The sequence below is a fragment of the Monodon monoceros genome, unplaced genomic scaffold (assembly GCF_005190385.1).
Source record: "Monodon monoceros isolate NGI ecotype Baffin Bay Population unplaced genomic scaffold, NGI_Narwhal_1 Super_Scaffold_5, whole genome shotgun sequence".
Classification (NCBI taxonomy): domain Eukaryota; kingdom Metazoa; phylum Chordata; class Mammalia; order Artiodactyla; family Monodontidae; genus Monodon; species Monodon monoceros.
This window is the reverse complement of record NW_021703782.1, coordinates 19819808-19832382: the sequence shown is the minus strand read 5'-3', so window position 1 is coordinate 19832382 and position 12575 is coordinate 19819808. Positions and strand designations below refer to the sequence as shown.

At 38.1% G+C, this 12575-nt stretch overlaps 1 protein-coding gene across 1 annotated transcript in view; it reads right to left on the bottom strand.

Annotated features, from left to right (window-relative positions):
• Positions 1 to 12575, bottom strand: part of AUH (AU RNA binding methylglutaconyl-CoA hydratase) — a 162500-nt gene that overhangs the window by 72064 nt on the left and 77861 nt on the right. Inside the window, exons 5-6 of the mRNA XM_029201589.1 lie at positions 6203 to 6295; positions 4471 to 4527 (exon numbers count right to left, since the gene is read on the bottom strand). Coding sequence (XP_029057422.1) covers positions 4471 to 4527; positions 6203 to 6295 — 150 coding nt within the window. The remainder of the gene's footprint in view (positions 1 to 4470; positions 4528 to 6202; positions 6296 to 12575) is intronic.

Genomic DNA, 12575 nt, shown 5'->3' with positions numbered 1-12575 from the left:
GGCCCTGGCTCAGTCTCCTTCAAAATCTCTGCTAATGTATGAAACATGTCAAAAATCCCAAAGTGCACTCGTTGCCCCCATAATTCCAGTTCGGCTTTGAGCGCAGCCACTTTGCCTGCTGACTTGAACACAGTTGTCATTCTCCCCTGAAGTGACAGATTGAGTTTGTTGAGGAGGTTGAATATGTCACACAAGTAAGCAAGTTTTGCGACGCATTCTGTGTCACTGAAATGTGCCGCCAGTGGTGACTCTTTTTCTAAAAGAAATCTCTGGAGCGGCTCTGGTAACTCAGAAACTCTGGCCAGTGATCTACCTTCAGAAAGCCATCTCACTTTTGTGTATAAGAGAAGATGTGTGTGCTCTGCGTCCATCTCCTCACAGAGCTGCATGAACAGACGTGAGTTAAGGGCACGTACTTTAATGTGGTTGATAATTTTAATCACATTCTGCAAAACATTGTTAACTTCAGGTGACATTTTTTGGCTAGCCAGCATTTCTCTGTGGATGACACTGTGCGTAGACTCACATTCAGAAGTGACCTCTTTGACCCGAGCAGTAAAACCAGAAAGCTGTCCAGTCATGTCAGCCACTCCGTCCGTGCATATACCAACACAAAATGACCAATTCAGTTTTCCTGATATGTAATCATTCAAAGACATAGTTCTGCAGCTGTGGTGTTAGTTGGCAACAAAAGTGCACATAACATATCTTCATGCACATCCTCCTGAAAAATATGTCACATAAAAACAAGCATTGTTGCTTTGTTGTCAACATTAGTAGACTTGTCAACCTGGAGTGCGTACCATGGTGACTCATTAATCCTCTCTAACTATTGTGCTTCAATATCCTCTGCTATTTCATCAATTCATCTAGTTATGGTGCTAGCCAAAAGAGGAACATGTGTCACCTTTTGAAATGCAGCCTCTCCTAAAAGTTCACGACAAATGTCCTCAGCAGCAGGCAGGATCAACTCTTTACCAATAGTAAAGGGCTTCTTAGCTTTACCAATGCAGTTAGCCACTAAGAATGGTGCTCTCAGAGCAGACACATTTGATGAAGTGGTGGCCTTCAATAATTGATTCTGTCCTTCGTGTTCACATTTTTTTTTTCTTTTGAAAAATTCCAAAGGCTTGTCTTTTGATGCAGGGTGCTTGGTCTCCATGTGGCGAAGCAGTTTTGAAGGTTTCATGGCTTTGCTGGATAGCCAGTCACCACATATTATACAAAGCGGGTTTGGAGAATGTGAATCACCTGTTGCAATGAACCCATAATTTAAGGACTCTTGGTATTTTCTTTTAAATGCAGCTTTCTTTTTGTTGGCAGTCTTAGGCTCTTCTGCTGTCTCCTCATTAGGTCTCTCCCCCTTTTCAAAGAAGCTCTCCAGTGACGTTTGTTTTTTACTCATTTTGGCTAGGGTTAGCTTGTGGGCTTACATGTGACTGAGACAAGTGCGCAATATGGCAAAGAGGCGCAGATGGAAGTGGTAAATAAAATAATGGGCGGGCCACACACAGACTAAAATAAGTATCAGATTTGACTTCAAGCCTGCCACCAGATACAGCTGAAGTACATCACCTCACTTGCCACTATAAAGCCTGCTACCAGATGCAGCTTAATTGTCACTTGCCACTCACTGATAGGGTTTTGATATAAGTCTGCAAGCAACTGATTTATTATGGTCTCTGTGTAGTCAAACCTCTCTGTTGATGATAATCTGTATTTGCAGCCGCTCCCCAGTACTAGCATCACCGCCTCAGCTCCACCTCAGATCATCAGGCATTAGATTCTCATAAGGAGCGCACAGCCTAGATTCCTCACATGTGCAGTTCACAGAAGGGTTTGCGCTCCTATGAGAATCTAATGCCGCCGCTGAGGCAGTACGCGAGCAATGGGGAGTGGCTGTAAATACAGATGAAGCTTCGCTTGGTTGCCCACTGTTCACCTCCTGCTGTATGGACTGGTTCCTAACAGGCCATGGACCAGTGACGGTTCATGGCCTGGGGGTTGGGGACACCTGATCTAAGAGAAAGGGGAGGAGAGAAATGAAATTGGAGAAAATATCTGTGGATTAAAAAAATTCTTCTATGCATAGGACAGAAGAGGATTTTCTCCATAAAATTTTCAGAAATAGCTCATTTAGATACACTTAAAAAAAAATCCTTACTTAAAACAAACTGTTCTGCTATTATTTAAAAAAACAAAAAAAAAACAGGCTTTACTTGGGGTACTTTAATAGCCATAATGCTAATATAAAACTAAAGCAAAAATTGTGCATGCACCTCTTATTATCTAAATGTGAGTAAGTGGCCTTATACAAAATTAGATTCATTTTCAATAAAAAATTCAGTGCTACATAATTACATGCACTATGAGCTATAAACTTGAAAACTTCATTATATTATTAAAGGAGTAACTAATATTCCTTCAGACTCACTTAGAAAAAAAGGAAAGAAAACAAAAAGACAGAAAACTATCTTTTATAAACAAATGGAAAATGTTAAAGCATTCTGAGTTTTATAACAAACAAATTTGTTAAGGACCCCAGAGAACTTAAGTACACTGTGAAGAAAATGCTAACTTCTAGACCTAATATGACACAGACAGCTCCCAAGGGAAGATGGAAGGAGCTAAAGCTACCACCCTCATTTCTTAGTATAATCAATTAAGCTTTTTGCATCTAATCAAGCCCAACTATACTCCCACACAACAGTATTATCTTCTGGTGGTTTTAATACAAAACATTTCATATCCGGGACTTGGTAAATATTCAAATTATCAAGTTCATTTTCCTTCTATCCCCTGTCTCTGCCACCTACTAATTCCCTTTCCAAAAAACTTACTTAAACATTAAAAACCACTGTATTAGTTTCCTAGGGCTGCTGTAACAAAATTACCAAACTTGGTGGCTTACAACAACCGAAATTTATTCTCTCATAGTTCTGGAGGCCAGAAGTCCAAAATTAAGATGATGGCAGGGTTGGTTCCTCCTGGAGGCTCTGAGGAAGAATCCCCTAGCTTCTGATGGCTGCCAGCAATCCTTTTTCTTCCTTGACTTGCAAAGGCATCTCTCCAATCTCTTCTGTCTTTGTCTTCACAAGACCTTCTTCTCTTTGTTTTTTCTCTTTTTTGAATCTTCTCTTCTTATAAAGATACTTGTCATTGAATCTGAGGTTCATTCAGACAATCCAGGATGAAATCATCTCAAGATCCTTAAGTTAATTACATCTGCAAAGACCCCTTTTCCAAATAAGGTCACATTCATAGGTTCCAGATTGACATATCTCTCAGGAGGCCCACCATTCAACTACAGTCACTATCTTTCTAGGCTCAGTCATATCCTAATTATGAATAAATGCTTACTTCTTTAAAAGAATTTCAGAAACATGTCATATCATCCTTTTTCTAAACCTTGTATTATTTCACATATTTTTACCTGATAATTCTTTTCAATTGGGTCTATTTTCTTATAAATCCTTTTAGGGTTTTCATGAGTCACTGTGAAAAAGATTGGCATGGTAAAACAGGTAAATAGTAAATGCTTTTACCTACAAGAATATTATTTTTGCGGATTACCAAAGTAGAAAACTCAGTGAGTCTTATATATTGATCTGGGTAGTCTTCAGTTTCACTGAATTATGTTTTTATCTCTACCTATACACCTTAACCAGGATAAATATTCTTATAATGATAAGGTTAAACATATAATTTTAACTTAGGTACAAAGGAAGTATTCAAACACTGCCTTTAATTTTTACATTATTACTGTTATTTCATTCATAAACTAATGTTATCAATGTGCACATCCTCAGGTGAAGTCAACTTTTTGAAAGAATGGCTTCACAGAATGGGAATGTCTCCAAATTCTCTGCATCAGACGAAAGAACAAAAATTTCAGATTTATCTGGTGATGCAGATTTCATTATCAATGGTGGAAAAGTACTTTCTTAAATGAGTCTTCCAACAGAAGCTGCTCACCTTTTTTGTAGTAACAGAAGAAACAACACCTCCTCAGCTCAAAATTCAGGCTACCCACCAACCCTAACCTTTGTCCAGCTGCAGAGAAACACAGTAAGCTGGCATGAAGCCTGGGAAGCCCTGCCCCCTCCTCCACTGGGGTCTGACTGTGTGTATAAAGCTCTCTGAGGACGCACACATTTACATACTGACATAAAAGTTTCAAAATATCGGTGTTATCCTTCAAGAATAATGTGACTGATGCAATAATTTTAAAGTTCAGAAATCTAACAGAAAAGCACAGGACGCAGCACAAAAAGAGAGCAACAGGCAACAGGTCTGCAATCTTCACACCTACGGAAGCTAAAGAATGCATTCTGAATAAGGACTCTGCTTACAGAAGCAAACAACACAGCATTAGTCTCTTTACCCAAAATGTTGCCTTTTCAACTAACACCTTTTTGCCTTATGCTCTGTTTTGAGGAACAAATCAAGATGGGCGTGAACAATCCATACCTCCACCAGGAATAATTGCCAACTTTGTTTCAACCAGGCCCATTTTTGCAGAAGAAGCTAAAAAGGAAAGAAGAAAATTAAGTAACATCCACATCATCAAATTCAAATATGATGACCTGAAAAAGTTAGGAAAATAAGCTACAAATATTGTTTACTAATTAAATTTGTGTCTCAAATCTTTTTAAAAATCACTTCAGAAGGCATTTAGTTATGGAAATAAGTAAACATTCTAAATGACATATATTAAGAGATTCACACAACATTTTCTGTTAAAAACTGCTTGGCAGAGAATTAATTTTTGATGCAGAAAGACCAGGGTTGTGACTACATAATTTGACCTGATACTGCCAAGTCATGTTTGAAGGCTTAGATCTCATTAATTATTCAGGATGAGGAGAGAGGCTGTGTCTGACAAGTATGAATTCTTTAGCTGCCTGAACAGCCCTCCAGATCAAACAGCTTAATATATCATATCAGACATGGCAACTTTTCAAGACCAAATCTCTAGTTACTTTTGACAAATGGTTTTGCTGTTCTGACAGCTGGACAGGGTTCCTCTTTCCATGTTTGTTTTCACGGCTACTTTAAAACATCTTAATTATTTCTTTATTTGCATATCCAAATGTACTTGGACTACTTCCCATATCCTAATTCCCAGAACTTGCATTCTTTCAAAAATGGATTGCGTGTAACTTGGCTTTTCAGTTTAAAACCCAAAAATCTCAGTCAAGAAAACAGAGATCTAAAATAAAGTGAAATGGGGGAAAAGTACACATGGATTAGCAAATGCAAATTCCAAGAGCCAGTTACCATAAAATTAGTAAAAACATAATTATATTGACTCTACATTTAACAGGCAGCTCCATCAGAAGAGACAGTGGGAACCAGGGGAAGAACCGTGACAAATACTTGCTGCCTACCTCGCCCAGTCCTTGATCCCAGAGCCCCTGTATGTCACCCCTATAAGGGACAAGGATACAGACAGCACTGTGACCATACAGAAGATAGTGTTGAGGACAGCACTGGCAGCATGCAGTACGCTGGCAGGATAACAGAAGTGAGAGCCGTGACGCCAGACTGCCTGGGTTCAAATCCAGCTCATCACTGATCTGGGTCTTGTTTCTTCACCTGTCTCTGCACTAGCTTCCTCAAGCACCACAGTTTGTACCTATCTCACAGGAATGTTAGGCAGATTAAGTGAGCTAATATGTGTCAAGTATTAGCTGAACACCAAGTCAATACTCAGCACATGGTTAGCACTAATTGTTTCCTTCATTATTTTCATAAACACTTCATCCAGTCTTCAGAAAACCATGCAGGAAGAAAGTGTGCCTCAAAGAGATTAAGTTATTACTACTATAGCTAACAATAATTATGTGCTTAGACTAGTCACATGCTGTACACAAACTCATTTAATCTTCACAACAGTAACCGTCATTTCTCCCATTTCAGAGGAGGAAAACTGATCTAAAAAGGGCAGGACCTAAGATCCAAATTCAGTCTGTCTGACCCAATTCCTGTTCTCCTTTCCTCCTGCTAAGACTGAACAAGATACTACAAAAGACTGTTTTCTTAACTGGGAATTTTAAATACTTCATTAAGCCCAACAGGTGATTTTTTCTACATGTTCTATTCAACAACAGGAAAAAAATAAAATATTTGGAACAATCTGAAGAGTAAGCACAAACCTCATTTTTAAAAAGTTATGTTTTTATATAGGATTAATTCTCACCTGCTACTCTTATATCACATGCTAAAGCCAGTTCAAGTCCACCACCTAAAGCGAGTCCATCTATTGCTGCAATGGTTGGCACTGGAAGATTAGCTGAAATAGAAAGAAAGATTTTATGCTCCTTCAGTAAGTGTTACCTTACTATGCAATTTATTTTACATTTTTTTCTGTGAATATAATTTTAAATGAAATATCGTCTATAGACTTTTGTATCCCTTTTACTTTTAACTAAATAAGCATTTCATTCTTCGTTATTCTAGAAAATGTAATGATTGTATAGGGTTTCATCACATAAATATGCAGTAATATCTTTAAATCTTACCATATTATTGAAATACATTCATAAATATTTTCTGTTGAATTAAAAGAATCATAGTTCTGATTCTGTATTCTTCAAGCCTGAAGTCTTTTATGAGATGTCTGGTTCACACAAATTTCAAGTTCAAATGACTTAGGTATAATGCAAAATTCATGACCCTTTATAGGTTACCCTGGTACTCAGAATGATAGAGCCTCATTTAAAGAAGTAACACATCTACTCAAACAAGACAGAAGCAGTCCAAGTGGTTGCTGGGCGTCAACCCACTAGCTCTACCATTTGGCAATGAGTATGATGAACAACAGTAGCTAGAAAGTGATCAGGCTCTATCAAATACCACACACTTCAGATGGAAGAGATACTGAGAACCTGCCCAAAGGCATGACTGGGAAGGGGTCAGCCAATCACAGAACTCAAAGCCAGATTTTCTTTAGTCCAGAAACACTATTATTTTAATGAAACTTCTGTAAATATACAGATTTCATTTTTTACAAGTAGTTCAAAAACTAACTGGTTAATTATTCCGTGAAGCAGAATCCTTTCTATAAATTTTATTTTGACTATGGGAATGTGAAGTAGGCTGAACAAGCTTAACATATGAATAAAATGTGGATATTAAAAAAGTAACATCTCCTAATTTGTTCTCACCACAAAAAAGAAATAATAATTGTGTGACATGATGGAGGTGTTAGCTAATGCTACAGTGGTAATCATATTACAATATGTAAATACATCAAATCAACACATTCACCTTAAACTTACACAAGTTATATGCCAATTATATATCAATTTAAAATAAATAAATATATAAAATAAAAATGAATAAATAAAAATAAAATTTAAAAATACCATCTCTAGAAGTCTCTCTTCCATAGGTATTCTGATATGTGAAATTCCTCAGATAGAGAGCGTTATTCAAATTTGTTGAAGTACACTGAGTTTTCTTCATACATGAAGAAATTTATTCAATTTATTCTAAGAGCAAAGCTGAAATGGCTGAGATAGAGCACATATAGATGCTGCCACCTGAGGCAAAAGCACTACTGATAGAGCAGGGATGAACGGGGCTTGGGAACAGGGCATATTTCACTATTTGCACCTGTCTGAGCATTTTGAGGGGAGGTGGAAGCTTGAAAGGACAGGACAAATTCAAAGGTGCTCCACACAATGTGCTTTACAGCACACCTGGTAAAAAAATGAATAGACAGCTATGTCAGTGTTTACAGTCAGGAAATGAGTTTAATGAAAAAATAAAATCTAGTTATTTTATCTGACAAAAAAGAAAAATTAATAAAGTAATATAAGGGCAAATTAATCCAACTGGCTCCCAAGGTCACCTCAAGCCACTACAAGTACAATGGAATTACTGTTACACAGCTCCCAATCCTCCTTCCTTTCTACAAAGCTAGCTATAGAAATTATCATATTTCTAGACTCCTTCAATCTGCTACCTCCCCATTCTCAAGTCTCTCCCATCAAAATTTTTCCCTAGGCCTCACTATGGCCTTGGCTCACCTCCATCTAAGACAAGCGTCTAGAGGGAACAGAGTAAATGCGTTTCATCACTCCCACTCATCTCCACCTCACAGCTCTAGTCCCACTCATCTCACCGAGACCGTTCTTGCTCCGCTTACCAGTGACACTATGATATTGTCCCATAACCAATGGGCACCAGTCCCTATTAAACTCGTTGCCTCTGAAGATCAGAGACACAAATCCTGAACACTCCTCCTCCTTGAATTCCTCTCTTCATTTGCCTTCTGGATACCTTCCCCTCATTTTTCCTGCCTTTCTTTTTTCTGCCTCTGGTTATATCTCAGCCTTCTTCCTCTCTAAATAGAAGCTCTGCCCAGTAGGTCTCTTTCCTATCCTTAACTTTTCCCATCTGTAATACCAATGATATACAAATCACCACTTCAAACGCAAACTTCTCTCTAAACTGTATCTCTACAGTTACCTGTCTGTTGGACATCTCTACTTAAATACTTTATCATGTTCAAATCAACTTCCTGTCAATCCTTCTTCTAGATTCTATCTCACATTCAGCAAGCATCTCCATTCACCAAGTTACTCAAGACAGACACCCAGAAGTCATCCCAGATGTCCTCTTTTCCAATGATCTTACATCTAATTGTTTTCTAAGTCCTGTCTAACAGGTCACAATTTGGCAAATCTCCCTCCCTTTCATACAGCCAAACTTCTGGGCCCCCTCATTTCGCACCAGCAGGAGATCTCTAATTGACCTCCTTCACCTGCAACGTGCCCCTTCCAATGCATCTTCCATATTTCTTGCAGGATAATCTTTCTAAAGTGCAAACAGGGTCATGCTCTTCCCCTACTTAAAACAGTACAATGATTTATTCCACATTCAGGGTAAAATTTGTGAAAATTTTAGCATGGCACAGAAGGCACCTGATGAACTAAGTCTGCCCACCTGCCCAACCCCTTCTCCAACCTCGCACACCTACTCTGTGTTCCAGCCCCAAATCACTTAAAGCACCTTCAGAAGTCATTCGCATCCAAACCTGTGTACAAGCTGCCCTCTGCCTGGAACGCCTAGCTAGTCCCTAATTATCTTTCAAGGCAATGCTCAAAAGCCCCTTGCTTTACGCTTCCATGGCACTCTGTACACACTTTTCCAGGAGAGCATTCACATTCACCTTCTGAATGGACAGTTCCATTCAGAAGTAAAGATTAACATCACATCAATGCTGGTCAATAACATCCTTCCTACCACTCTCTGGAACAAACCGCAAGATTTTTCATTGCCTCTTCTAACTCCATTAATTCTGGCATTCTCTCTACTCTTCTTCTTGTTATTAACTTCTTTCATTTAATACTTTAATGGAACAACGTGAATATATGCAGCCCTATGGAGCTACAGAAAAGAAAAACTGCAGAGTTCCTAAGATGGAGAGAGCAACAGGAAGAGTGGGGTATTCTCTCCTTGCTGTGTGAAAATGCTGGTCAGCAGTGAGTGTCTTCAGCACTCACTAAATATCTGCTGGAAGCTGACGTGTCAGAAAACAAGTTAACAAAAATGAGTTTAAAGGCTTCCAAAATCAAAGCCAAGCCTGCAATACGTGTACCACCAAGTTCCAATTTCTGAAAATTTCAACTCATGGTAAATAGGAGTTATTTCATATTCCTTAGATTTTTTTCCCCTAAAAATAGCAACAAATTGATGTGATATATATGGAAAAGAATTTATCTTCACATCAAACTGTGCATTGAAAATGTAGACTAAATAGAAGGGTAAAAGGAATAAAATGACTGTAAATTACAAAAGAAATACTCTATCACTTCGTAATTTCTAAAGCATAATGGAAAGAACACAGGAAAAATTCCTGGTCATCTGTAATGTTCTTAATACTGCAATACAACGATGGCCTCAAAAAGACATAAAGCTTTGCTCTACATTTTTATTAGTTAATATTCTCAAATAAATATTACACTTAAAAATCACACTTAGCCAATAGAAAGTTAAAAAGCACCATTTTTTCAGAAGTATAAAATGTCACTAAAAGAAAAAAAGTAAAAACACAAATGAAATTGATTAATGTATATATACCCTTTCCCTTCATTGTGAGAAGTCTATAACAAACATTACTTTGACAAAATAAAATGATGGGGGAAGGGGCATGTTCAACAGACAGGTTTCAGGTTCTACATGACTTGAAGTATGAGGATGGAGTTTATATAATGCAGTGGTAGGAAAGGAGAAGAAATAAACAAATGCAAACATGCTGACCTGGGAGGTGAGGGCACTGGTGGGAAGGGACTAAAATGAATCATCTCGTGCTAAAGTTTTTCTTAATTCTGAAGTTAGAAAACAATACTTTTCTGCTATATGCTTTACTTTCTGGAAGTAAAGAAAATTATTTTTAAATGTGACAGTTAAGAACTTAAGATATTTTCTCAAGGAGATAAAAGTTTTTAACATTGCAACTTATATAAAAATATATAATAAAAATGACAAGAAATGTGGGGTCCTCATATTACAAAGAGCACAGAAAATAGGGTGTTAATACTCTCAAATCATTAAATAGGTAAACTACTTGGTACTTTTGAATATTAACATAAATTAGCATTCTGTAAAGCTGACTATAAAATTTTTCCTACTAAAAGAATTATTTAAATAGAACTGAATTAGCATTCAATGAGTAATTAAATTTCAATCATTTTATAATATTATAAGTCCTGAAGTTCTATATCATCCTAATTTTTCCCTGAAAGATGTTTTTCTTGTAAACATTTTTCAGGAAAATATAAGTGACCTCAAAGTACATGCTAGTTTCACAGTTACCTAATATGCTTGTTTTTATACATAGTATTTCTTCTACTTGGGAGCACTTAATAATCTTAGAGAAAACTCAATAAAACAAACATCTGAAAGGCAGATTATCAGTTTCAAAGAACCAAGAAATATCAAATTGGCAGTTGTATCAGAGTGAGACTGAATGAAACGGGAACCGCCACGAGCAGTGGCTATTCCCAACAGCAATAGGAAGAAATGATGACTCAACGTGTTATGCAACCAACAGGATTAGATACTGTTTTGAGTTTAGCACCAGGAAATGAGCCAGGTATGACAAAGAAGATAATCACCCTTTGAATTCTCCTAAAAATATAATTAAAGCAAACAATTAAAGTGTTGCTATTTTAAGAGAAAATAAATGAGCTACAAGGCAGGCCCTGTCTACTCCAGAGTCTGCAGGACACCCTCTGCGAGCATAACGAGTCAGACGAACGTGGGGGAAAGGCAAGTAAGGGGCTCCTTTCAGCTCTGAGATAAATGCAGTACATAATGTAGGTTTTCAGATGTTTTTAGAAAAACATAAACAGTGCGATTATTAAGGGACTGCTAGTGTCAGTCATGAGTTTTAAATTTGGTTTTGCTTGAAGAATAGTGTTCTTATAGAAAACACAGAATTAAATATTTCAAAACAAATGCCCATCTAGTAATACCAAAAGTCTGACTTTATTGAAATCATTCAAGGAGAATAGAAATAAAATCAAGGTTAACTGAAAGTTATAATAAATTCCAAATTATCCCTAATTTCAGCTAAAACTTTATCTTCAGGTTAAGCTGCCATCATCAAGTTTCAAAGGAACCACAAAAAAACAAAATAAAACCACTCCTGCCCAAAGCCTGCATGCTGGCTGCATGTTGGCTCTCCGGAGGTCCAGTCAGGGCCACTGAGAAAGGAACAGGCCTGACTAGACGCCAACAAACACACTCTCCTCACCACACCGGGGGCTGGAGGCCCACTAATGGGAGCCACCCTTCCCAGGACTCAAAAAAGTGACCACTGTGCAATCTGAGAAAAGCTGCTTGAATTTTCTAAGCTACCACTTACGCACATGCCTTCCTGTCTTTCTACGTAGCTACCTATGGATCTAGCAAAATAGTAGAAAGTGCTTACTATGTCTGGCCACTCTCCTAAGCACCTCAGAAATATTATTTAAACCTCCTACCAGCCTTATGACATAAGAACTATTACTGGGTTGAGGAGTTGCTGTTAGTTGCCCAGGATAGCCACAACTGGAGCACAGGTGGTCTGGCTCCAGGCTCTCCCCTGTACCCATTATTGTCTATCACCAGTTCTTACAGCCCAGACCCAGAGTCCCTGAGGAAGGACTCAGCATTGTTAGCCATCCTTTCCAAAGGATGTGCAGCCATGTACCTGAGGAAAGGGAAATGCTGAGACTCCTAAGAAACTCCGACAAGCACACTGGTTCTATGGTCTTCTAACTCTTGGAAACCTAGAGCAACACCACAGTTCAGTGGATCCAACTGGGGAAACCTCAGGAGCCAGATGCAAGGCATCAGTCAGTTGACTGTAACAGAGTTCTGACTCGAGTTTTCCCTGGGAACCCCCAACCAGACTGTCCCTAGTATATGACTATATAGGTTATTAAAGTAAGAAGAGCCAACACCTGAGCATCCCCTTCCTACCAAAATCCCAAATCAAATAAAGCCTCCCTAGGGGAAATGCAGAGAGGGGATGCTGCTGAGGTTAAATCCCCACATGCTCCCACTCAACAGCCTTG